Raw genomic sequence first — 27,235 nt, 5'->3', positions numbered from 1 at the left:
TTCAGACTTGAATCGACTGAAATTCGAGCTTTAAAACTCAAGACTTGACTCAGATTCGGAAGAAAATGAAAAGGTAACCAGGACCGTTTGCAGGATATATATATATATATATTTGTGGGGAGGGGCTTGCTTATGTATTTTTTTGGAAAAAAAAATCCAAAAATTAATTTTTTGTAAACCAAATTGAAAAATTAAATTTTTTGGAAGAAAAAATTCAAATATTAAATTTTCTAATACAAAGCAAAAATTCCTTCATTTAGGGAGGGTTACAGCCCCCCAGCCCACACCCTGAGGACGGCCCTGTGAACGGAATATCCTTGTTTGTTTCTATAATCCAATTTAACATAACCCCAAAAATATGACGTAAGAGCATATTTATGTTATTTGAAAATATCTATTGAAACAGGATCTTGTTTTGCATTCCCCAGTGGTGTTGTTTCATTCTTCAGAGAAATTGTAATTATAATTAATTTGAGAAAGAGATCTCCTCTAGGATTCAATTGTCTATAATAACCATGGACACTGTAGGTGCCTTTTTTTTAAAAACCATGTTTTTATATACTTACTCATAATATATGTATAAGAGCAAGGGACTATACCACGCCCAAACCAACGCTATATGCGAGTACTTAAAAAAACGTGTTACATAATTACTTATCTACTATTTTGAATATATATATATATATATGTTAGTGTGTACAAAGTATTTTTTTAAAGAAGCGAATTCCGGAACTTCTTTTTAGACGTTGTTTGTTAACCCAGCTTGGAGAAATTGTTGTTCTTGTTAAGTCGGTTCACACATAACATACCATCATAATTCCCTGGACGCAAAAAAATAAAAAAACCCGCAATGAAATGGGCGTGTATCAAGATGGTGGTGACTCTTTTCAGGGGTACGGACACAATATATATAAACTCTAAGGGACTCCATCTTATCATCATTCCTTTCGAAACCTGAGAAAATACAGAGCTCGGATTACTATTCCATTCAAGATGAAGTCCCTGGTAAGTCCATTTTATAGTCATTCAATTTCCTTCCAGAGTTCTACAGTACATACGTTCCTTCATTTCAGTTGGTATTAATCGCTGTTTTTGCCTCCGTTTCTGCTGCCTATGGATTTTACAGTCCTTTTTACTACAGCCCCTACGTTTACCACCATCCTCTTCCAGGATGCCGCAACGTTGAGGGCAAGATAGTACCATGTGCTCGCCATAAGAGAGAAGCTGAAACTCCAGCTTCAACTGCTCTTCCTACGGACGTCTATCCATATACTCCCTATGCTCAACACACTCCCTACCTTCCTCATGTATTTGCCTATCCCCTTGTTCACTACACAAGCAAGTGCAAGAATAACTATGGGTTCCCCGTTCCATGCCGTACCAAGCGTGAAGCTAACTCAGGATATCCTTTGGCCTATCCCTACCTCTTTGGTGGATATCCCTACCACTATCCTCTCAAGTACGTTACTGGATGTGTCAATACCTATGGTGCCCCCGTTCCATGCGCCTAATCCAACAATTACATAGAAAAAAAGGCATCCCCTTTGTGATTACGAGTATGTTTCAAATCAAAATATTTATATACTTGTCAGCTAAAACGGTACTAAATAAAATGTGTCGAAAAAAAAATTCAAAGCAAACCCAACAACGAATTTATTATTTATCTATTAAAATATTATTTAAGGATTAATTGCCTCCATATTTAGCAGTTTTGCTTACATATTATGAAAAATATATAATATTTTAAATTTGATTCACATGTTCAAAGTGAGTCAGAGTTTCGCAATCTTTACTTTTTTTCTACATGAAGAGGCCTCTTTAATTTTATAAGGAAATTGATCTTTTCTCTTTTTGAGTTTTGACTATTCTACTCTAAATAAAGGTATATATTCATATTGTAACTGAAGTCACAAATCGTAAAAAAATCTGAAAACAACACCATCTTGTTGATATAGTAATACATAATTATTAAACAAAATGGACAAATTTCCAAAAAAATAGTGTACTTGGGTGTTTATTCCTCTAAAATTTGGTTGTCTTTCTATCTAATATAACCAACTTGTAGAATGGTGACGTCAGATGAAAACACTCTTATGCCCCAGAGGCTAAATAATTGTGATTGGCGAATAAAGAGGAGATATCGGAGCTCTTGAGCTTTCGAAATAAGTCCCGATAAACGAAGAATAATGGATTAAGCAATAAGCAAGGAAAAAATATTTATTCACTGGTTATTAAAATGGGTGACCTTTATTTAAAATTTTGTGATACTAAATCAGATATTTTGAACTGTTATGATTGGAAATGGGTGAGTTTTAAGCCAATTGCGTAATAGTTAAGACCCTTGAAATCTCCTATGGGTAACTTCGATTTATTGAACCAATGGAAGAGAGTAGTAGACAACAGAGTGAGTTTATACTTGTAGCTCCCAATGTAGGAGTTGATATAGTTTGATTTTGTAACTCATCGACAATAGCAAGACATATAAGGAGTATAGGTATTGTATATAATACACATTACGAGGTACGCCTACTTTTCTGACTCAAGATAAAATCTCATTGTAAATGAATATGGTTATTTTCGCTAATCCTATTTTTAAGGGATATGATGTCAATCCAATACTATTCATTCTCTACACAATTCCAAAATAGTATGTCATACAAACTTCATGAATTCTTTGCAGGGACCATATTTTTAATATATTCAGATGTACAATGTGCATTCTATGATTGTTAATCACGTCAGTTGTATGCCCTCATGGAATAGAAATAATTGGAAATTGACTCAAATTTGTAACTAGAAGTCGAAAGATAGGTATTTTTTTTTTTCTTGAAGAAAAAACTGATAATTGATTAATTGGTAGATTTTCCCCTTCAAATTAACACTTAAAAATCATATAACATTTAAAGCATTGATATTTTGGTCGTTCTATAACTTCTTTCGTCACCTTAGAAGTAAAGATATACGTCTAATTTGGGACAAAAATCTGGGTTATTTCCTACTTTTTTGCCCTTGAATGGATGCGATATTTTTTTCCATTGCTTCTACTTTTGAAAAAAATGACCTTTATCATCCTAAGTTTCTGGTTTGATGGCCTAAAGAGTTTGTCATGGGATGATTAATCGGCATTGGAGAATTGTTTGTTTTTTCAAATGGAATCGGTATAAGGAAAATAAGGTCTAATTTGTGATTCCGATTCTTATTTATTATTGGTATTTTAAAAATAAGACCCAATTTTTCATTTTTACTAGAAAATTTAATGTTTGAAATTTTTTTACAACAAATTTAGTATTTGAAATTTTTTCGACAACAAATTTAGTATTTGAAATTTAATTTTTCAAACTTTTTGAAAATGACTATGTATTTTTCAAATTTTTTTCAAAAATGAAATATTTGATTTTTTCAAAAAAAAATTTTAGAATTTTAACAACTTGTGAAAATACAAACATTAATTCCGGTTTAAGTTATTGAAGATAGTTCGTATGATTGCTGGGGAAATCTAAAGATATTTATCATAAGTTTTTTTAACATCTTATAGAGTCTACACCCAATATTGAGTCTACGAACATAAATGGATCATTTAAAAAGGCATTCAGTGAAACTTTCCCCAACTTCTAACATCAGTGGTAGTCTTTTTTCATTTGGGCAAAAAAAAAGAAATTATCGGCACATTGTAGATGTGGACTTAAAAGTGAGATATCTAAGCAATTCAAATTTTATAATAAAGTCAAGTACATTACAGCCTTGGAATTTCTCCCGGTAATTGATAGGTTTATAGAGCTCAATGACAACGATGATATACCACAAGAATTTGTTTCTTACTTTGGAGCGAATTACATTGGAAGAGTACAAGGTTGTAGAGACAACTGACGGTGAGTACAACCATCATTTCCTATTGAAATTTGAAATAATTACGAAAGGCCTCAAGCTATAACGTAAAAGGATTTCAGAAAGCTTTAAAAAGCTCTGTTAGTCGTATTCATACCAACATATGGAAAGAAATAGACGCTCTTAAGAAGGAAGAGAGCTTAGCAAGAAAAAAAAAGTGATTAGGAGTTAAATAATGCCGATATCCATAAAATATTCAAGTATAAATAGAAGGATCTACAACATATTATAATCCAGATGGAATATTTGGTTAAAAAAAGCTTGGAATCTTCATACGCTTTAAGATTTATTCATCCTTATGCATTATTTATGTTGAATATAATATTCTGTTGAGTACTTTTTTTCTTTCATTAAATTTAACAAAGATTATAGAAATAAATCATGTAAATATATTATTTCTTGGAATAATTTAGTTTCAATAGCTATTGGTTCTTTGCAAAGGAAGAGAAATAATGCTGGATTTCGGACAAGGCACTTAAATGTATAACAATTTTGATTATTTCAATATCTCCTTCCCCTAAGGATACTCCACGCTTCTTAGGGATTCTCCCACAGTTTGAGAGGCCCTGAACTAAGGAGCAGTAAATATAATTAAACAAGAAATGAGTAATGTTTTTATTTTGTAAGATGTATTCCACAATAGATGTGAATACTTTATAAAGTGATATGTGAAGTGAGTCAGTTCGGATGGACTATAATGATTAAAAAGGGGAAAATGTTGTGTTTAGCATTGGAAACTGTACTTGAAATATGAATATGTCGTTTGTTGATATATTTTTTGATGATCCAACTTTTCATTTCTTCCTGAAGCTTAGGCACAAACAACAACATGTATAAAAAGTCAGAAAAATCTTGGTAAACATACTAAGCAATAATTAATTATTACTGCTTGTCTAGTGTAATTTTGGATTCTACTCCAATGAAAAACACATCTTGAGAATTATTGAGACCCAGACGACCTCGAGAAAGGGGAGTGTCTATCAGGACTTGACCAGGTACATAGGATCTCCAACACATTTCATCCAAATTATTCTTTATTCGCATTGCCTCAATAGACACTCATTCAGTCATTGATTAATCTTAATCCACACTCAAACCCCTCTCTTCTTTAAACATATTTTCTCTTCCTAATTCATTCATTTATTTATTGGGTGTTTGTCATGATTTTTGATAAAACGGTTCTAATTGAGGTTCGAACCAACTTTTGAAGTATCCTCATAATTAAGCACATAAATAAAAATGAACATTTAATTATTGCAATTTGTGACTAATAATTAAAGATATCATCTTTTAATTTTGGAGTAACATGAATGGGAATCATTATTACATAACATTGGTTGATGAATCATCATCAAATATATTTATTATAAAATTCAAAAAGTGGTCCATCGGGAAACTGCCATTCGGGAAAGTGTCTGTTCGGCAAAGGGGTCATTCGACATAGTGTCCGTTCGGCAAAGTGGCTTTCGGGAAATTATTTTCGCCAATGTTTCCGTGCACGATACAGGCTATGTACATGCTGTAAATTATTTAAGCAAATTGTACAAATTCCAACCAAATGTGAGATAAAACATTTGAATAAAGAATTTAGAGAAGCTGTTGTGGTGAAAATAATACAATAATGGAATATCTATGTAATAACGATGTTTTTTTTTGTTTTTTTTTTCGGGGGGGGGGTGATGAATATTACTAATTGCTAAATGAAAAGTATCCTGTGGCACATTATGAATTTCAAATGTCCACTATTACATTATTCGTAAATACATGATAAATATGTAATTTTAATAGATCACAATATACTGATAGCATCAAATACATTTGTTAATAAATAATAAAATGACTGATGTTGCAATTAAATAAGGTGCTTGATATGTGCAAATAGTAACTTCTACAATCTGCTCATTGAGCGTTTTCACTTACGTCATAAATTTGAATCGTACATGAAGGAGATACCATCTTGGGGGCTCAAAGTGATATTTTTATTACATAGAAGGGACAAATTTCTAATAAATCCTAATGAAACTTCCTTAAATGGCTATATGAACAAAAAAAAGACTTATCCATTGCATTAAACACTACTTCATTCCAATTATAAACAGTGATATTTGAATAAAATTAAAGTAATCTGTACTGAAAATCTCTATGAAGTGTCTAAGTTTGTTCAGTTTTTTTGTTGTTGATCGATGAGGGACGAGAAAAGTAATGGTTTTTCAATGGACTATTGTATTCGTAGATAAAATAGAAAGCCTGTACAAATTTCTCTAAAGATTCGTTTGCAAATATGAACCAATTATCGAGTGTTATTTTTTTGTTGACATTACTCTCCAAAACTTTTAATTTTTGCAAGTACGATTTTTTTTGTAGGCTTGTGTTTCTCTTGACAGTTTGAATAAATTATATATACTACTTTTTTTTTTTTTTTTTTGAAAAATTAGTGAAAAACAGTTTTTTACAATTTTCTTTGTTAATTTCGATTTGGCATATTTTTGACAAAAATAAAAGTTGAATTTTTCATCATCTAGAATTTTTTTTTCATCCATATAGGTTTGTATATTATTTCAAATTTGTAACGCTTTTTTTTTTAAATTAAAAATAATTCATTTAATATACTATACACTCGCTATATTATAATGCTCGCCTGCACCGAGGTTATAAACATTAAGACGAAATTATATTGATCATTGTTGATGTGATTTCCCGCTCCATCATTGGTCTGAGCAACGCCAAGTAACCCTTTGCTAATATGTAATAAAACTAAGCAATATAGGAATTTATTTTTTGATAGAGTGTAAATTTTTAAGTTCTTTTATTTGTTAACTTACCATTTTTACATCCAGTAGCTCACTATTTTCTTTCATATAAATGAAAAAAAAGTTTTTATTCTCATAACACGTGGTTGTTTAGGGGCCATAAATGGCCGAAATCAACAATGCTGACTTAATGTGAAAATACCCTGTACAGCTTGTACACAATATATCACACACGTATTATACATACTATTATACAATAGAATACAATTCAAATAAATACAAATAATGGGAAGGTTGAAGGGGTGTACATTCCATTAACAGTATAATATATAGATTACTTAGAAAACGAAAATCAGGAGATCTACATACATTAATATACAAATCCAAATAAAAAATCTGAGCTCCTCAATGGTGATAAGTAATTATAAAATACACACTAGCTAATATTACCCTTAAGTACCTTTAACTTGAAGTCATTAAATTAAAAGTATTTCGTGTAGATATTTAATTACCCTAGTCAGAAATATTGGAACATCCAGTTGGGTGGTGTCCCGGCCCAGACTGTAAACTGAAGTGCAGTACTTTTAGGAGTCAAAGAGGAAGGGGCAATTCAGTTTATAGGCTCAATAAAGTCTCCCCTTGATGACAGGGGCCAGGTGGGCAAAATATTCCAGAAGACATTATGCTAGTCCAGACAACCAGTCAGAGTTAACTTGTTCATAATACGATCAAACGCATTGAATGAGGTATTGGTCAATTGCACATTCGATCGTATTAAGCCTGTAAAAAAGTATGAATACATACTTTTAACACAAACCATGGTATGCGAGGTTTTTTGATATTTTTTGATGAGACTCTAACTCTGAATCATTCTGTGCATACATACACACGTATAAAATTAAGTAAAGAGTCAACATATCTAAATATATTGGTTTAGCTATAATTATAACAAGGCCTGTTTTAAACTCTTAATGATAATTATTAAGTGTAGGTTAATGTAGGTTAAATGAAGTAATTCGTAAAAAAGAGTTGGAAATATTTGATTTCGCAAGAAAGTGTTACATTTAAAAATGATTAACAGTTATTATATAAAACAAAGATAGGAATAAAAGAGTTGCAACTTGGATTCAGATGGATTCCATTATGTCCGTATGAATCAACATACAGCGTCCATTTGATTTTATTACATTGTAACATAAAATAAAAATAATAGCCAGAGGCTTATCAATCCACAGAATATGACCATTTGCAAAATGGTCCATGAAGAAAGATAGTTCGCTATGTACATACATAGGAATGTGACCGGTTGGGGCGGGGTATTTTACGTAACGAGCTCTTTTTGTTGGTATTGTAGGTGCACGTAAATACATATAAAATAACCAGATTTTAAAACGAAAGAAAGGAAGAAAGAGTCAACCAAGATTCAAAACCAGACACACCCATCCTCAATAAAAAAGAAAAAGATGAGATTAATATTATATACAAATAATACACATTTGTAACTAACTAATGCTGACTCATTGAAACGATTATACTAATATCTCTGCACTGACACAAGTACACGAATATTGTACCTATATTATATGGGCCTCACTCCAGTACAGTAATAGCATCCAAATCTTCAATTTTTTTGCTTTTTGATTCCCTTTCAGCAAGATCTGAATCTTTTTTTTTCTCCTCTAGCGGATTATTTTTCTTTTTTTTAAAGAGGCGATTGATTTGAAGGACTATATAGAATTCTCCCTCGGACATGGGTATGAGGGATGTCTCACATGCTAGGCGAGAGTTGTTGTTTTTGGAACATGTGGAGGAGAGGGTGAGCTCGCAGGAGATTTGACTCATTCGATTGATGCGTTTTCGTAAAAGATTCGAGAGAGGATCATGTCTGGAAAGAAGAAAAAAGTAATGGTATTATTTTTGAGAAATATCATGAATGGGTGGATGTAAAACAGTGCTATTCAATTACCAGCCTGCAGGCCACAGCTTTTAAGTGGTCCAACACCTTTTTTTTTTTTTTTTTTTTTGATTAGTATCATATTAATATCCTCAACCATTAATTACTAAACATCTGGATAGACAGTTGCACGTAATCTCTATATAATAACATTGCAAGTATATTAAGCTAATAAATAATTATTTTTCCATTTAATTAGGTTCTCATTAGGCTCTGAATATTTCTAATAATAAATATAGTATAAAATAATAACGTGATTGGCTAACGACTATGACGTACATTAATTTTGGGCATTTTTTTTTTGGTAGAAAGGTTGAGAGAAACAGTGAAAATTACTTTATGGAGTATGCAAATTGTTTATCGCAAAAGTTTAGATCGTCTTTTTTAGTCACCTGATGTTATTAACGTTGATTGGTTGATTTTGAATTAGGTCTTTTTAAGAGCTGTGTACAATTCACAACAAATATTTAATAACTCTACAGTTAGGGACTACCAACTTATTTTAAGTACTTTTTCATTGCGATTTTTTATGGAAAGTTTGAGGGATTCATTAAAGGTAACTCCAGGATGGGGTATTAAAGTTTTTAAATAAAATGTATGAATTGGATGATGATAAACGAATCAAAACTTGTTTTAGATCATCGTAACAAAACAAAAACTAAATAAATTAACAAATGCACACATATATCATCGTACAAGAAAGGTAACTATTGGGACATAACTTTAAAAATCATAAAAATGAGTTTCAAGTTTATTCCCGAACTAAGTGAGTACATGGAAAATAATGGTCAAACTTAATCCAAAGATTGGAATCTTTAGTGTAGATCCCCTTTATATTCTAAACTACAGTCCTAAGAGCCCGAAGATTTATGTATTAAATTTCAATACATATCAGTTTTATCATGTACTAGTGGTAGTATCCGACATTGGCCGGAGCTATTAGGCGTCGATGAACAAGCAAACTTTGATTTAATACTATAGAACATCATGTCTCAAAGTGCCCCCCAAAGAAAAAAAAAAAAAAAATACGTATTTTAACATCTAATTTTAAAAAATCTGACATTTCATATAAAAATAATATATTTGAATACATAAATATATTCGTATGAAAGGATATAATTTTAAATTCATTTTTGTTAAATTAACATATAGAATTAATCTTAAAAATCGGGTTTAAGTACCCATTGTTAATAACGTGCCATGGTAATGGCCCGCCGAGGTCAGAGTGACTGAGTGTGCAGTATATTGTTTTATCATTTAACCGTAAAAATACATTTTATTGCATGGAACAAGCAATAACATCATGGATCGTTTTCTAAAAACAATAACTCCACAAGAAATGGACATGATTTACTGTGAAATGAAGCCTAGGCCCACTTCCTGCAATTTATTTCAGTTCTCTTGGACTTGATGTTGTGTTCTTGTATTGCTGTATTTCTTGCGGAGTCAAGGAAATCATGAAGCACTTTGTAAACTTGTTTTTTTTTCTTTAAAGTTAAAGTTATTATTATAATCATTATTTATAGTTTGTATTATGCTTTATTCATTACTGTTTTGTCTAAATAAATGGGACATTTGCATTTAGGCTATGCAGTGTCATTTAATAATATTTTACAATCGAGTGCCTTGAGATTTTATGCATTTTTAAAAGTGCCATAACAGAAACATATGCTCGTTGCTAAACCTCATCTAAAGTCAAATTCATTATTTTTATTTTATAAAATGAATTTCTTTTCTTTTTTAATATCTGACTAGTAACCGTATTTATTTATGAATAATAACTATAAGATCTCAGGAGTGGTTTTTATACAAGTTACGGGGAAGGGGGAAATTTCAAAAATCATATTGAATCGTCAGTCGTTAAGAGGGTATCAATCTCTTCAGATCTTTTTCTTCTTTGTGGAGAGTAAGCTATATATATATATTTATTAACCTTAAAACGAATAAATGTGTACATATAGAACATTTTATTTATCTAAGAAACGTTCATATATCTTTGGTATTTTGTGAATAAATCATGGCATAGGGAAATGGCATTAACCTTTTTTCATTTTTATATCTATTTGGTGTTTGGATATCAAGTATTTCTTTGTATGTCGAAAAGATGACACTCATCCAAATGACTGGATAACTTAGCATCAATTAACTCAAATATATATAAGAGAGTTTCAAAAAATGTTAATATTTACTTTATAGGCTGTGAGCAATATATACATAATATGGTCTTCTTTTTTTTCATAGAGCAGATTTTAAAGTCGTTTATATTAATTTTACCAATATCTTTTCAAAAATTTCAAGTCTCACATAATAAATCTTATCCTTACACTTATTATGCCATTAAGTTCTTAAAAATTATTACAATATTTCTGTAGACAAAATAGTCTTCAGTTAAAATATCAGTTATCATATTTTTACTTTGACAATTATTTACTTTTATGAATACCGCCTCTACTCGTTCTCTCAAAAAGTGATATCTTATATCCATATGTTTCATTCTCCTACTGTCCTGATGACTTTTATTCAAATCTATTGTTTGTTGATTGTCTTTGTATATCACTATTGCATTTTTAAGGAATCTTTCCTAAGTATTTAATAAACTTCTCAGATAAATACATTCTTGTGAAGTTGTCTAAAGAGTTGATAACGCAATAGCAAATGCGTAATATCGAAAAATGATTTATAATACAATCAAATGTTTTGATTCAGGAACATCAAAATATTCATCTAATGCTCCAACTACATATACTAAATCAGTTATTGTTCTAATTAATAAATATGTCAGACTGCCGACAATTGATAAATATATATATACCCTTGTATTAAGTACATCTCCAACCAAAAATAACATGGATTTTCTATAATTAAATGCAATGAAAATGTAATTAAATAGACGTTTTGTAATACATTTTTGGCAATAAGCCCATTGACCTCTCCAAATATATTCATCCTCCTGATTTTGTTCAACATGTATTCTGACATGCAATTTCACTTGGACTAGAAAGTTAAGAATCAATAATTTATTGGATTTATTTCTAAAGATGAGAAATTACTAAATCCTAAACATTAAAATGGAATAAACTGACATTTATAACTCCAAACTTGCTTCGCAATAAATGGAAAGAGTATGTGTTTGGATTCATAGTATTTGGTTTAAGCTACATATAAGTAAGTACCTATATTGTACATATATATTATACTATGGGTATAAACTATATAATATAATATGCATCTGATCTCCTGGTCAACAAGCAATAGGTCCTCTTAAATATCCGTATATTGAAAGTGTGAAAGTATATAGGTTACGGGCAATGTTAAAAAAGGACATTTAGCAAAATGTCCGGGCAATGTGAAAAATGCTCGATTAATCTGCAAAATACCCGTTAGAAAGGGCAATGTGCAAAATGTCCGGGTAAACTATAACATTTCCAATAGAGTAGTCATTTTACGTTCATTTACATTGTCAGGTTAAATGATTGTGGTTAATTTGACTATTAAACAATTTATAATTTGATCATAATACAATTTCATTACGAGGAATTTGGTAATCTAATGTATTTTTATTGAAATTTATATTGTATTCGGACAATCATATATAATAAGAAATTGTCACGAGAGACTCCATTCTATTTTGCAAAATATACCTCGGCCAACAGGTTGTGCAGGTGGACAGCTGGTCCCTAAGAGGGATCAAAACATATGACCACCAGTATCCTGAGTATCAAGGACCCCTTATAATGTACTGTGATACTCCCCGGCCCACGGGTTGTGCAAGTGAACCATTGGTCCAAAAGATGGCTCATTACCCACCACTACAGCTTCCCTGAGCATTAAAGACGCCTTTTAATATCCTATATTACACCCCACTCACGGATTGTTCAAAATAACTGATAATAAGGACATTCTTATGATGTGGCAGCGTGACAGCTATACAGGCATGTTAGGTGATGCACAGTGGTTTGTTCAGTATGCTAGAATTACCTCTTTCACTCAGGCATTGGAAAAACTCCAAATCAAGTAATGTGTGGCCCTCCAATAAAGGTCGGACTTGAGGTCTTACATTTATCCAAAGAGTGTGATATAACCACAGAGTAGCATCTATTAGAGACGTGTGGAAATATAGACTAGAAAATGTCCAAAGTGAAGGGTATAAAGAGAAAACTGGTTGATGACAAAAAATGTGTATTTGTCAACATTTTGTATCTGGAGAACAAAATTGTTACATCTGTGGCCTTAAATAACACGGTTCAGAACCTTCCTGCTTTGCCATAGGGGAAAATGAAGTGCTCAAATTGTCAATCTGCGCAGGACCGCCAAGAGCAGGAGAGAGGAGCTAATCACAAGCAAAAACAACAAGCCAAAAGGATGATGCAACTCTCCTCACAGCAGTTTAAGGAGGCTGAGGTGGGACAGTGTGTCAAGTGCCAGTTCCCAGTATCTACCGTAGAAAAACAGATCCTCACTACGTCTTACCTATTGTGATCCATGTAGCAAAAAACGGAAATTACAGATTAGGGATAAAAATGGTGTCATAAAACAGCCCAATGTCAGGAACCAGTTAAATCCTTGCAAGGAGTCATTCCTAGGCGTTGATGAAGTTCCCAGAGAGAAGGAAGTTACAATGTGACTGACAGCAAGAATTCTGTCGGACGGAAATGGACAAATTCGGAAAAAATAAGTTCATCAGCAATAAAATAATGACACTGTTGTAAAAGCAAATGCCATAATGCATAGCACAACATGCTGAAAAAGTAGTTTATTTGGTTAATGTGTTTATATTTAGGATATATTAAGTAAAAATATTTAAGTAAAAAATTAGATATTTTTATGTATGCTCATAAAAAGGATTTTTTGAAATGATTACATTTAATGTTGAAGAATATATTTCAATAAGTTTTTTTGTATTTGTCTATTTTGAAGAAATAATAAAATTTATATGAAATATAGAACCGTCTAGTTCGAATATTATAAAACAGGATCAACGATTATAATGTAAATTTTTATTTGACCACTAGTTGTTTCTGTAGTCATCCTGATCTATCCATATTTTATTATGTTCATTCAAATTGCTCACCTTTTTGGCTTTCATTTTAGTATTAAAAAACAATGAACTTCCTGTTGTAGAGAAGGCGCATGACGTTCATTAACCACCACCAAAGTTTCACATACCTTTACAGATCCCACTAAGTATAATACCTAAATATTTATATACCTTGAGTTTTGAGAATAACGAGGTTACTTGATGCTCAGAGAAGTGGAAGGCATTGGGCAATGATCCACCATTTGAACCAGTGGTTCACTTGCAGAACCCGTAGGCCGGGTGTATCATAAGATTTAGAAGGGGTCCTTGGTACTCAGGATAGCCACGGCGATATGTTTTGATCCCCCTTATGGACAATAGGTTCACTTGTGCAACCTGTGAGCATGGGCGATGTATTATAATATATCACAATTATATTATTTAAAAGTATTTGGGATTCAAAACTTCACGAGGTAGGTTTTTTTAATTCAAAAAACCTATTATTTTATGTGTTCTCATTTGAAGCTTAAAATTCTTAAGAATTTGACTCATCTCAAGAAGTCCTCTATTTTCTTTTGAATTTGAATTTCAAGTTAATATGAGAGGAAGAATTATTTGTGGTTTCAAATACATCTTTTCAATTGTAATAAAAAATTTAAAAATATACATGTCAGGATTAAAACTAATTAATGTTGATATATAGTACATTTTAAAAGGTTTCAAGTGTTGAAAGGATCTAAATTCATTTTTGTTTCTGTGTCAAAATGAGTCTCTAAAGAATATTATTTACATGAATTGTTCATTTTGATAAAAGATTAAATTTTTAAAATAACTCTTATACATGTTTTGAATTAGAACAGCTCTTAAAAACGTAATAGCAGAAACTTTTACAATTCATAATGAATATAAGGTTTCAAGGCAAAAATCCATCTTGTTTGTTATTGTGAAGATAAATAAATGAGGCGATGTAGCTCGGGAGAAATTATTTATTTGAACTCCATGTGCGTAGATTTCTTGCTCAGTCTCCCATAGAGAATAAAATATACATTATATATCGGGTCGTGCAAAATGGATTTACCGCTACTGTAGATTAATTTTTCAAGGTATAGTTATTGTAATTGGTAAATTTTCGATGTTTCACACTACAGCTGACTTATTAAGCTTTCGAATGAGCTATGTATTGCAATCTCTTCTATCATTCCTGTAAACAAAAATGGAAGCAAAAATAAATTTGATTACTGCCTTGATTTGCAGCTGTCACAGCACACCTGAAATTGTCAAGATTGTTGGGATTGAGAGGCATACTGTCTATAGGGTCAGAAAGCTCATGAAAGAGAGAAACAACCTTAAAATTGAGCCCAGTAGTTGAAGGCCGGCGAAACTGGCCCCAGAAGTGGCCAAAAATACCGTTTGAGGCCAAGTACTCAATGCCCATTTCCAAATTTGACCAAAATAAATATGTGGCTCACTTAACCGTGTCCAGGGCGAACAAGACCGCAGGCAGAAAGTCCTACAGGTACGTGGAAAGACCATTAATGACTCGACAGTAACTAGATGTCTTTTTGGAGCAGGCCAAACGCCTCTTAAATGATCTGAAACATCATGTTAACCGTTTGATCTTCTTCTCGGATGAAATAACATTCACTGTCGACCCTGTCTTCAACAATTAGACTAATCAGGTTGTTTTCTTGAAGACACTTCTGAAGATCTCTGCCACTTGTCCAAGACGGACGGGCAGGTGCCACACCCTGCTGGAAGACGTAGGACGCCTTGCCTGACTACTTGAAGATCTTAAAGACCAAGGTACTCCCGTAGGTCCTCAAGATCACCATGAAGTTGGGCAAGGTGTCTTACTTCTTCCAGCGGGATGGGGCATCCACCCACACAACCAATATTGGGCAAGCCTGGATGAAAGAGACAATGTAGTTTTGGCCCAAGAACTTCTGGTCTTCCCAGAGCCCCGATCTGAATCCTTTGGATTACTCTATCTGTTGGCAAGTCGAGTATAAGTCCTGTAGATCACGCCACAGCAATGTCACCTACCCAAAGTCCTTCGTGGAGAAGGAGTGGAAGCTCATGAGAAGGGGCTACATTGCAAGAGTGTACTTCACCTTCTGTGGGCGCTTGAAGGCCGTTAATGAGAGCAATTGAGTTCAAATTCATAAATAATATCTGTCATTTTGTGTTTAATAAATGTCTTTAAGTAATCTATCATGTCTGACTTAATTGAGATTTATGAGGAGCAAAAGTTGGAGTAGTGGAGTAATTCAAATACTATAATGTTACTTATACTTAATCAGTGCAACTCCATCTGATTATTCAAAGGAACATTAAAAAAGTACAAATGTATGTATTTAAGCTTTTTAAACACTCGTTAGCATGCTTACCTTTAAAAATATACAATTTTTATGGAAGACCAACATGACAAGACTTGGTAATGAATATAAATTATGTTAGATTTTTTTTCTAATACAACGTAACCAAGTAGGCAAACTTTGTGTCGTAATCTTTTTTTTTTTCATTCTACTTAGTGTACGAAGCATTCCCTGCTACAAAAATTGGAAAACAATTTATTTTACATTCGTTCCTTTTTTCTGATTGTATCTTATAAAATATCAGAGCAAATATCTAAAAATTAAAAAAAAAACTGTAGTCTTACAAAATCTGCAACCAATAACTTTGAGGCCCAAGATATTGCTACCTAATATATTTACAAACATCTCCTTTAATTTGAATGATTTTACTCTACATTCATTATCCAGATTTTAATGAAATATTTATGGGAAAAATAGGAAATAAATTATAAAACTGGACTCTTACCTAGCCTACATAGAATAACTATTTCATAGTACATATTGAGTTCTGTGAGACATGTCATAGAAAATTATTATATATTTTTTTTAAATTGGCCTTTGTAAGCAACAAATGAATCTATCTTGATGTTTCCATCATTCATCAAGTTTGAATCCAATATTTATAAAACAAATATGTCCCCTAATCAGATATTTCTTCATACATCTAAATGCTACTAATACTGGCAATATGTTCATTAAATAACGAACTTTTAAGGGGTTCCCAAGGGTTTTTTAATAATTCTATAAAATGTAGTTTTATTATTTGTGTCATAATTAGATAAACTATATCCCTTAATTCGTTTTAACTGTCCTAAGTAATTATCGTCTGAATTGGGTTAATATGACATTCAATACTATATGCAAAGTGCCTGCGAAATTTCATTAATATGACTACATTTTATTTCTTAGATCAAAAATGTATCTACAGATTACATACAGACAGACAAAATTTGCTAATTTTATGCATTACATCTCCGATTTTCCAACTTTTGGGGAGTGGAGGTTCTTTAAAGAGGGGACTACACGTATCAAGGAATTTATAAATGTAAACATCGTTAACATTCAAACAAAGAAATTTAATGTTGAAAATGTGATAGTGTATGCGGTGCAGCGGGTGAGAGTACCAGAACCAGCTTAAAAGTTGGGGAAAGGTTCATAATAATGATACGATATATTCGCAAAAACATAATTAATAACAGTTGAGTCCGCAGGATTATATATATATATATATTTTTCGGGGACTTGGGGTTTTTTGAATTTTTTCAAACAATTTCAACTATTCAAATTAAGGCTCCACTACATAATTTGATGGAATGACCCTTGTTTTATAAAATAAATACTTGAAAAAAATTTTTTTTCTCTATTTTCTCATTATTTTTTTCCCCGATAGATAATTTATCTTAGTCCAAGACAAAAATTCCTTCATTTGGAGGGTCTACAGTCCTACAGTCCATCCCCTACGGACGCTTCTGAGTAATAACTAAAGAAGTGAAAATTCGTGCATTGTAAAAGTTAAAAAGATAAGTTAATTTTTACAAGCCGAATGCGCTCGTTTCTAGTAAAGATCTTATTTTTATTAATCACGCAACTTTTCGTTTTTGTTGAATTTCAAAAATTATGAAGGCATAAACCCTTATTTTGGCGTTTATTGGGAGGGCAGGGCTAGTCATTTTTTATTAGGAAACACAGTTTAGTTACCTTAGTAATATTTTTTCCCGGATAATGATTAATTTTAATGAATATTCAAACACACCATGAAAACAATCTATAAAAGGAGTTCCATGACATACTATTTTAATCAAAAATTAGCCAAATAATTGTTTTTAATAGAAAAAATGTTGCAAAATATTAATTAATCTAACCAAAAGTGGGCAGGAGCTTACGTAATCTTTACATTCCCGTAAATCTGTATCTGATTCGGGGGGAGGGGGCTTGGACTCCAGCACTTTGAAAACCTTGTTGTAACTCATCTAATAATATTCTTTGATCACAAGGGCAGAGGCTCCCAAACATTGAAAGTACGGAGTACGAATACCTTTCATCACTTCAAAAATTATTTGTTATATATTCTTTTATACCACAGTTCATAATTTATTTATATTTATAATGATCTATATTAATAAAGCAAAGTTTGTCCGTCTGTTTGTTAGTTTGTCAAAAATGATTCATTTTTAACATTAGATTTTGGCAAGATTTCTATTTTACTAATTACTTCTAATGTTATTTATTTACTAAAAATACTGAATTAAAATGATTCCATTCAATACTTAAAGTTAATTTGTTTAGATTAATACTTCTTTTGCTTTTATATTAATAGAAAATGACTATGTTTATATTCATTAATAATAGATGTTAGTATTTCTAAAACAACCAATATAGTATAAAGCAAGGTTAATAGATTAACCTTGGTATGAAGGAAATATTAGTAGTTGTAACTTGTAAGTCCCTTTTTTATATATACTAGCCCAGCTTAGTAGTATATTACAAAGATTTAACAAGGATTAATCCTTACGCAACATTTAAAAAAAACACAAAACCTCTTAAATGTTACGTGCAATAATTTAACTTTACATATGTAGATATTATTAAATATTGTATTAATTTTAATAGACTTCAACTTTTCTCCTTACTTTTGTTTTTTTGTCAATGATTCCTTCTTCTTAAACAGCATTAGAATACTTTCCCGTATGTTGAGCTCCTTTTTCTTTATGAGAAGAGCGATTTGATCCAATAAAAGAATGATGAAAATGACAAGGATACATATGATGATAATTATGAATAAAACGGTGAGTACTACAAAGATCCCAAGTATGGATTCATATGGACATACACTCCCATGTTGTAGGAATCCACCACTCTGAAAATGAAGATATCAATATTAGATAGATTCCTACTTATTCATCTTACTATATAGGTACATGAAGTGCATCAACAAAAAATGAATTTAGGATAATTGTTCTCATCAAAAATAAGACTGAATTGGCATTTCTATTCTTCTATTAAAAAAATATATATTCTGATTTATCCTCCGTAAACCCCAAAAATTGAACTTAAAAGCTCCGGTCATAATAAAAGAAAATATAATATGATAGATTCACATTGAAATGCGCTTGAGGTCTCAGAAATCAAATGAAGGCTTCAGACCAAGGGTGGAGAAAATTCATCAACTATAACTCCAAGTGAGTCTCAAGTTTCTTTTTGATCATAAGTCCTTGATTATTTTGGCCGTGTCCTCATATTTCTTTTGAGCTTATTTCAAGTACATAATTATAATATACACGCCAAGGTAAATTGATTTTATTGTACTAAGTACAAGCTAGCTTTGAGTCCAAGTCATTTCGCAAGTATTTGATTGTAATATCAAGTCAAGTTGCAACTCTTCAAAATATGTACTCAAGTCCAAGTCGAGTCGCAAGGTTTGAGTCCAAGTCCCTACTTCTACTTTATAGCTAAGATTTCTTAAGCAATTCAGCTCATCCCACAAATTTGAATATAAAAGCCATAATTGACCGAAAAATGTTTTTAAAATATATTAGGAATTGCTCCTTTTCTTGATATTTGTTCAAGAATACTATTGTATTGACACATCTGATATGAATAACCATAAATATCTCACAACCTTTCAGTTGTTCTTACCCCACATTGCTCAATGGTTGAACAGGTTCTCAAGGTATGGCACCATCCACAGTTATACAACGGATTCAGATTCACACATCGAGTACACAGTTCTCCTCCTCGCTCATTGCATAGTACGGATATTGAGTCATTTAAAGGAGGAGAGAGTCGCATCTCGATATCCCTCCGACTGGAATAATATTTTCCTTTTAAAAATCTCCCTCTAAATGTTTTCCTCAGGCTACATTGCTTCTTGTATGTATGTATGTAGGTTCTCCTTTCGGTGGATGTAATACACACGTATGTATTGTAGGTAGTACATATAAACATCAATTTCAATGAGGGTTATCCATTTACAATACAAGGACTGGGACTGTGGAAAAGCGGGATGAACAGACTTTTCTGATCATTTACCTACATCTATGAGATAAACTTTATAAAGTAAACACATTCAAAAGTTCATATTTTCGGACAATGTTTATTTCATCAAAAAGTAAGTTTGTAAACAAGGTTTAGTACTTAAACACTTTAATGCATATTATATAAATATATGTAAATAATAAATAGGGATAATTAAGATTCAAGACGCCCTGATTATATCATGATATTTCTTGACTCTTGTTTGCTTTTAGTACTTTTAAAATAAATATTTTTGTTTGTATTATACAATTACACTTAGTACACCTCATTGGACATAATGAGATATAAACAAAACAACAAGAAAGAGGAAAGGGAGGGATAATTATAGAACAAACTTTAATAAAGTAATTAGGTATGATAGTGTCATTAATGCCTTGATCATATATAGAACTGCTAAATAAAACGAAACAAAACAAAACAAAAAAGAAAGGTTTAAAGAGTTCTTAACAACTGTTTCTGAATCCAATTCTCATACTCGGATACTTTGATATACACTCCAGGAATGTTTTGTTCGCCGCATCCAATTCCCCAAGATACAATTCCAGCCAATTGCCAAAGTCCGTTCACACTGCAAACCAAGGGACCGCCTCCATCACCCTTAAGATACAAAGTTAAAGGGTTAAGAACTTTTTTTTTTTAAATTGGATTATAAAACTTACTTTGCAGGCATCTTTTCCTTCTTCACCTCCAGCACAAAGGAATCCCTTGTCAAGAGTGAAATCTCGGCCTAGCTTAGTACGACGGAGTAAGTTTTCACATCTTGAGTTATCAACAACAGGGAGGTTGACTTCCTTGAGAATATGTTGGTAATTTCCATCCAGGAAGGCATCCTTTCCCCATCCTGTTACGAAGCAGCGTTGGCCAGCAAAGTTATGAAAGCTATCGGGTAAGCATACGGGACTGATGTGACGACTAAAGAAAATAAATAAAATGTAAAAATGTTTAGAAGATCAGGATCAATATGTATAAATTACTTTCTAGAGAAGTCAACATATTCTGTCATACGAATGACAGCTATGTCATTATACAAGTTACCAGGGTAAAACTCTTCATGAATAAACAAATTCTTTGCATCTAACTCAATGTGGGTGTAAAACTCAGAGTCGTTGTTAACGTCCCATTCGCCCAAACGAAGAACAATTTCATCAGGATTGTAGCCTCGGATGCAGTGAGCGGCAGTGATGACATGGGATCCGTCAATGAGAGATCCAGCACAGAGATACACATTATCAAACTCATCTTTTTTTCAATATAGCCACTTGCCAAGGATATTCTCCGAACTCTGTTTCCCCACTCTTGCGTTCAAATTGTGTTCCTGTGATACGACCATTAATGCCCTGAGCGTTTCGTTTTCCACATTGTCCAGGGCTGGGAAACCCAGAGTTAATATTGTTGGAAAATGAAGTGAACCCAGAAGATTGTGAGCTGACAGCTCGATTATTCTTTTGATTGGATAATTGATTGAAGTTGGATGAACTGCCAGTGTTTACTGAGCTTCCCACAAATTGTGTTAGACCACCTTGACTCTAAATGATACATATATGAAGGTATATAATGTGGATATCTTTTCACATTAATAATGTTATAAAAATTGACTTACCGGTGCAACTCTGCAACAGACATAACCGCTATTAGGGAATCCACAAGTAGGAGGCTTTACTCCATTAGGTCCAAAGGGAATCCGTTGTCGCTGTAAAAGAAAACAAAAAATTAGAGAGAAGAACAAATGAGGCCAGGAATAGAGATAATGACAAATTAAAAAATAGTCTCAATGTTTTTGTTTTTTTTTAAATATAAAAATAAGGGCTAATTAAAGTGGATGGACAATTTTCTTTACCCCTTGTACAATATTTGATTCAGAATTTAATTGTTGATGATCATTATTTATAGGATCTTTCATTTTGAGGAAGGGATTGGAGGAAGGAGTTCCCTTTTCTTTCTGTCGAGACTTCTTCCCTCTGGAAATCTAAATCCTCCCTTTTTATCAATACTACTCTTTGATTGCAGTTCAGAAACTGGAACTCGTGAAATGGGACCCAATCCAATACGAGAAGCAAAGTTATCGTTGTAAGGCAAGCTATTGTAATTTTCTCCCCCGTGGATGTAATGATGATGCTCATGACTGACAGTCTTTTTAGATGGACTGGGTGCGATTACATTAGGATTTCGCTCTGGTCCAAATTTCCGGTTAGAAACGGGAGCTCCTGGTGGATAGTAACTGTTTGCTAAATACTGGTTATAGGTTGATGACTTTTTCGTATAATCTTCGGCAGAGTCACATCCAAAGATACCACATCCATTTGGAGTAAGATGTAGATTAATGAGTGGCTTACTCACGATTTCTCCCTGATCATTTGTTGTGGCTTGAAATGAGACCAGAGGACTCACATCTAAAGCGCCTACTGGTAGACCATTTGGCCCAGTGTAGTAGGGATTGACTGCAGAACCCGTACCTAGAGGGTTTATTTGTTGACCAGCATATACATTGTTTGGATTGTAAGGAAGTCCGAAGCTAACACCAACCGTGGGTTGAAAGTTTTCACCAAAGCCAAGAGCAGTTCCAATGTTTTTAAGAATATCCTAGAAAAAAAACAAAAAAAAAAAACTCCAAATATGAGAAATTATTATTTTTGGATTTTAGGATCGACAATTACTTACGTTCACTTTTGTAGACACCTTGTCTTTAACAGATGAAGCCGTATCAACAGCGTTCGATAATGTATCATTGACTGTGTTTTGAACTTCTTCTAAACTGATCTTGGATTCTATTTTGTTCCTCTCTTCAGTTTCATTACTCTTAAAGAAAGAAAATAAGTAATCTATTAATTTTATTGAAATTTAAAGTATTTCTCACCTTGAGTCCTTCCTCAATTATTATTTCATTGTCTCTAGATAAGGATTCAATCAACGGTGTCATAATGGTTGCGATCTCTTCTTCTTCCTCTGAAATGGTTGTTACTTCCTCATCAACAAAAGAATTTGTCAATCTCTTTAAAAGGATTGCAATCAGAAAAAAAATATTTCGTTTGTTTAATCATCAACAACAATTTCTGATGTTACCAAAAAAATTATATCAAAAATCTATCGAGGGGATCAGTATGAGGATGAAGGTTTTCTACCATGTGAGACTCTCTCTTTTTTTTTTTTTTTTTTTTTTTTTTTTTGTATCGTATCATTTAAGACTAAAAAATAAATCCTCACTTACCGGTAATACATCTTCTTCTCCAGTAATAAAGTCTTGAGGCTCCTCGATGTCTCTTTTCTTTCTGCTTTCTGACTCCTTATTATCATTTTTACTTATAGTTTCTTCTTTAGTAATGTTCATTACTGGCTTTTCAACCTCCAAGGATTTTCTGAAACAAAACAAAAATTGTCATTTAGAAAAATGTTATATTATTATCTTGGTTCCCTTTGAACATACCCAGATCTTGCATTTCTTGGACTCAACGCCTCCTCCTTCTCGACTTTCTTCTTTGATTCAACAATTTCTTTTTTTTCAACAGCACCTTCATCCTCTTCTGCCTCAATGTCGGTTTTCTTATTACGTGGATTGATCAAATGGGAATAGTCTTTTTTCTGACTGTTAGGGAATTGTTTAGCTGCTCCACTAGAGAATTGACTTGAAGCACCTCCATTTGTAAATTGACTTGAAGCACCTCCATTTGTAAATTGACTTGAAGCACCCCCATTTGTGAATTGACTTGAAGCACCTCCATTTGTGAATTGACTTGAAAACCCTCCATTCGTGAATTGACTTGAAGTAGCTCCATTTATAAATTGATTTGAAGCACCTCCATTCGTGAATTGACTTGAACCACCTCCATTTGTAAAATGAGTAGAAGCGTCTCCATTTGTAAAACGACTGGAACTTCCACTTGTAACAATTTCATGAGAAGGGCATTGATTCAATGGTACACAGTAGCAGTCATCCTCTAATCGACCTTGTCTATGGTCTCCTTTATGACCATGAGTAGAGTGTGATTCCGATGAGTGAATGCCATTTTGATGTGCATTATTATGACTGGTTTGTAATCCGTGATGAGCTCCACTTTGATGATGGGCATTACTATTGTGGTGTCCATGACTGCTTCCACCATGATGCTGAGAACCATGATGCCCATGGGTTACACCATCATCTCTCTTTACAGCAGTGCTTTCAAAATTTGTTTGATAGGGATGGGAGTAGATATTGCCAGTAAGCTGACCCTCGTATCTATTATTGATGCCATAAGAATCTTGAGAACCATATGAAGAGGATGGGGCATTATAACTAGGAGCACCGTAAGAAGATGGAGCGCCGTAGGTAGGTTTTGGAGCTTTGTAAATGGGCTTTGGTGCTCCATAAGTTGGTTTTGGTGCTCCATAAGTTGGTTTTGGGGCATTATAAGTTGGCTTTGGTGCTCCATAAGTTGGTTTTGGGGCATCATAGGTTGGTTCTGGTGCTCCATAAGTTGGTTTTGGGGCATCATAAGTTGGCTTTGGGGCATCATAAGTTGGCTTTGGTGCTCCATATATTGGTTGTGGGGCATCATATGTTGGCTTAGGTGCTCCATAGGTTGGTTTATGATGGGCTTGATGAGAAGAAACTTGGTAATTTGAATGAGTAGGTCCTGAATTGTGTGGATTTGCAATGGGTACAGCGGCAATGGGTTGTCCATGTGGTACAACTTTTATGGGCTGAACATATTGAATGCCTCCAAGGTTTACTCCAGCGCCTCCACTATAGTATGCATTCTTTTGTCGACACTGCATATAATAGTAAAAAAATAAATGAGAAAAGAGTTAAGGGTGTTATATGCTTAAAGTTTAAAAAAAAAAAACATACATCAGCTAATCCAAGGAGACATAACTTGTCCTTCAAAAAGAAGCGCCCCTCAATCTCTTCAGAAGATCTATTGTTTGTAGAAGTTCTAGCATCTAAAATCTTTGGTTCTCTTGAGCTCTCATCTTCACTAGGTCTTAAAAGATCACTGGTTCTCTCTGTTAATTGTAATTAGACAATGGGTTAATAATACTAATAACAGATCCATATGATGAATATGTTTTTATTGGCTAGTTATGTATTTGGATTTCAAGGGCGTCAAGCCCACATTAAGACAAAGATGACTTACCTTCTCTCACACTTTCTTTCGGTGATGACGAATTTTCCTTCTTTGAATCCTCTGTAAACTTCCAGGCCTTGTGTTGCCTTGAACTACCCTTTTCTTGAGCAAGGGAGGCTACCAACAGGCAGGTAAGTAATATTAACTTCATTTCTAATTAATGATAAACGAATAATCAATCTTTGTAGTAGGAAATTAAAATACATTAAGAGAAAAATATTTGTACATATTGCCTTGAACCATCATTTCAATAAAGAAAAAATATCTGAGATTTCATAATTCTATATTTTGTTCAAGGGTGTAGCTAGGAAAGGGAATAATTGCGTAGTCCTACTGTGATTACTCCCACACATCCACATATAAATGTATTATGTAAATTTGTGCGTACTTTTACGCTCCAAGATTTTTTTTAAATAATACTTAATCTTACCTAAAATATAGGATTTATGTATTGCCTTGATATCCTTGATTTTTAGAGACAAATCAAAGTCTACACTTTATGTTATTTTATTATCTTTTCTTCCTAAATACCAGTCTTAATTCAATGGTTCGACACTACTTCTTTGGTTCACTTACACTTCAGAACTAAATATATATTCCATTCGAGTGCCGGTTATTATATCATGATACGAAAAATTTCTACCTGACGCAAAAAAAAAGAAGAAGTTAGCTACGCGTATCTTCAAGGTCAATATAGGATATAAAAATACAATCAATCTGAGGGTGATTTGTATTGCAATTGTATGTATTGTGGTAGTACTTGTTGCTGTTGTTGTTGGAACAACTGTTTATTCTTGGAATTCCCTCACTCCGATTCTTGGAAGAGGGTGGTGGTACATATTCTTCCGTTATCGAGAAGGATCTACGTATGTAAGCAACGAGGAAGTAAAGTTATGAATTAAAGAGACCTTCCTTACTAAGTAGGGATTTACTGCCGTAATCCATTGCAAAAATGTTACGGCAACAATAACAACCAAGTCCTGGTTATAACATCTGTTTTGATATCATTTTCGATGTTGGTACATATCCAGTGCCGAAGCCATGTCTATATTTTAGCGACCCTACGCTACATATTTACAAAAGTCAATTGAAAAAAAAGCTCTTTGTTAGGGAAATTTCGGATCTCCATTTATTTTTTTAGAAAATATAATTAAAATCTTTCTTCAAAAACTTTAAAACATTTTGAACACTTTTGGACTTCTCTAAGCAACTTATTTTTATTTTATTCTAATTTGGCTCCCTGATTCATCTCAGGAGGAGGCATAAACTTCATGAATATCCAACCTTGTGATGTGGGTTTCCAGACCAATTCTGAAAGCTTTGGTCTCGACAACAATTTGTGAAAGCTTAAGTCTCGTTTCTATAATTTGGACAAAACAATTAAATGAAAATTTATCACTTACAACATAAAAAAAATATATCTCGGTCTCAAGAAGGAATATGTAAACACAAAGCTAATCCATGATATCATAAATACACGTTTTTATAGTGTTTTATTTTGTTATGAATTATTATGAAAAAGATGAAAAACCATAGTTTTTGCAATTTCACCTATAAAGTTATTACACATTTCTTGAAAAATACGTGCAAGGATATGATCCAAGGATATTTTCCATTTTAAAAATATTGAAGTTGTTGATACTTGATCCATACTAGGGAGACTTTTCTCAGGGCACCGGAATCCATTCTTAGGCAGGGGGGATTATAAATGATGTCGCATATTATTGACATCATGGTCCCGCAGTTTATTTTTTTCTTTTGTAAAAAGTGGGAGAGGGGTTAATTGCCTATTCGGGAAAGAGGCAAAGGACCATTGTAATTTTCCTTCACCTTAGGACTCACATTTTTAGAATGTTCGGTTATTTTTACATTAAATAAGTCAATTTTTCATCCCATTGTACATGGATTTTTAAACAGTAGGTTTTAGTTTTGCAGGTTTTTTAAAGATATGGATCTATTAACAGAGGCTCACTTTAACAAGGCCCTGTCAATATTGTTAACAATTATTCATACTTATTTGTTGATATTTTCTGTTCAATCAAAAAAATAAAATAAAAAAATAAAGGATGAATTGAATAATCCGAAAACCATTTTTTAGAGATGAGCAAATTTCCCATTTAATTGAATAAAATTACTTT

The 27,235-nt window shown here is 32.6% G+C and overlaps 3 protein-coding genes across 4 annotated transcripts; 1 reads left to right on the top strand and 2 right to left on the bottom strand.

The window, feature by feature from the left end:
* The first annotated feature begins 846 nt into the window (after positions 1-846).
* Positions 847-1,640, top strand: LOC121120873 (uncharacterized). The gene is made up of 2 exons (XM_040715771.2): positions 847-1,005; positions 1,074-1,640. Exons 1-2 carry the CDS (start codon positions 994-996, stop codon positions 1,509-1,511), a joined length of 450 nt encoding a protein of 149 aa, XP_040571705.1. The 5' UTR covers positions 847-993; the 3' UTR covers positions 1,512-1,640.
* A 6,019-nt stretch (positions 1,641-7,659) lies between these two features.
* LOC121120860 (uncharacterized) lies at positions 7,660-19,887 on the bottom strand. Of its 2 annotated transcripts, none has more exons than XR_005865237.2 (4): positions 19,597-19,886; positions 18,591-18,817; positions 8,143-8,520; positions 7,660-8,079 (listed from the first exon to the last, which is right to left on the bottom strand). XR_005865237.2 is itself a non-coding variant. In XM_040715761.2 (4 exons), the coding sequence occupies exons 1-3, from the start codon at positions 19,747-19,749 to the stop codon at positions 8,226-8,228; spliced, it is 675 nt and encodes a 224-aa protein (XP_040571695.1). In that variant the 5' UTR covers positions 19,750-19,887; the 3' UTR covers positions 7,660-8,079; positions 8,210-8,225. The 2 variants fall into 2 exon arrangements, 1 of the variants encoding a protein (XP_040571695.1); XM_040715761.2 differs by having other exon boundaries at positions 8,210-8,520; positions 19,597-19,887.
* Positions 19,888-20,033: 146 nt separating this feature from the next.
* Positions 20,034-25,690, bottom strand: LOC121120849 (uncharacterized). Its single transcript, XM_071889222.1, is given in 14 exon segments — positions 20,034-20,592; positions 20,655-20,907; positions 20,970-21,241; positions 21,243-21,521; positions 21,596-21,685; positions 21,833-21,890; positions 21,893-22,575; positions 22,654-22,791; positions 22,850-22,984; positions 23,201-23,348; positions 23,417-24,741; positions 24,821-24,975; positions 25,107-25,250; positions 25,528-25,690. Coding segments are annotated over 13 exon segments (3,843 nt in total). The 5' UTR covers positions 25,249-25,250; positions 25,528-25,690; the 3' UTR covers positions 20,034-20,427.
* Between the last annotated feature and the right edge of the window lie 1,545 nt (positions 25,691-27,235).

This window comes from Lepeophtheirus salmonis, chromosome 1 (genome assembly GCF_016086655.4).
Source record: "Lepeophtheirus salmonis chromosome 1, UVic_Lsal_1.4, whole genome shotgun sequence".
In the NCBI taxonomy this organism is placed as follows: domain Eukaryota; kingdom Metazoa; phylum Arthropoda; class Copepoda; order Siphonostomatoida; family Caligidae; genus Lepeophtheirus; species Lepeophtheirus salmonis.
Note: the sequence above shows the minus strand (reverse complement) of the source record. Positions and strands in the feature narration are given on the sequence as shown.

Coding starts and splice junctions, on each gene's coding strand:
- LOC121120860 (XM_040715761.2), bottom strand. CDS start 19,749: ATGCGACTCTCTCCTCCTTTAAATGACTCAATATCCGTACTATGCAAT. Junction 18,818..19,596: donor CAACCATTGAGCAATGTGGG/GTAAGAACAACT, acceptor CTTCATTTTCAG/AGTGGTGGATTCCTACAACA. Junction 8,521..18,590: donor TCATTGACAAAAAAACAAAA/GTAAGGAGAAAA, acceptor TCTTCTTTCCAG/ACATGATCCTCTCTCGAATC.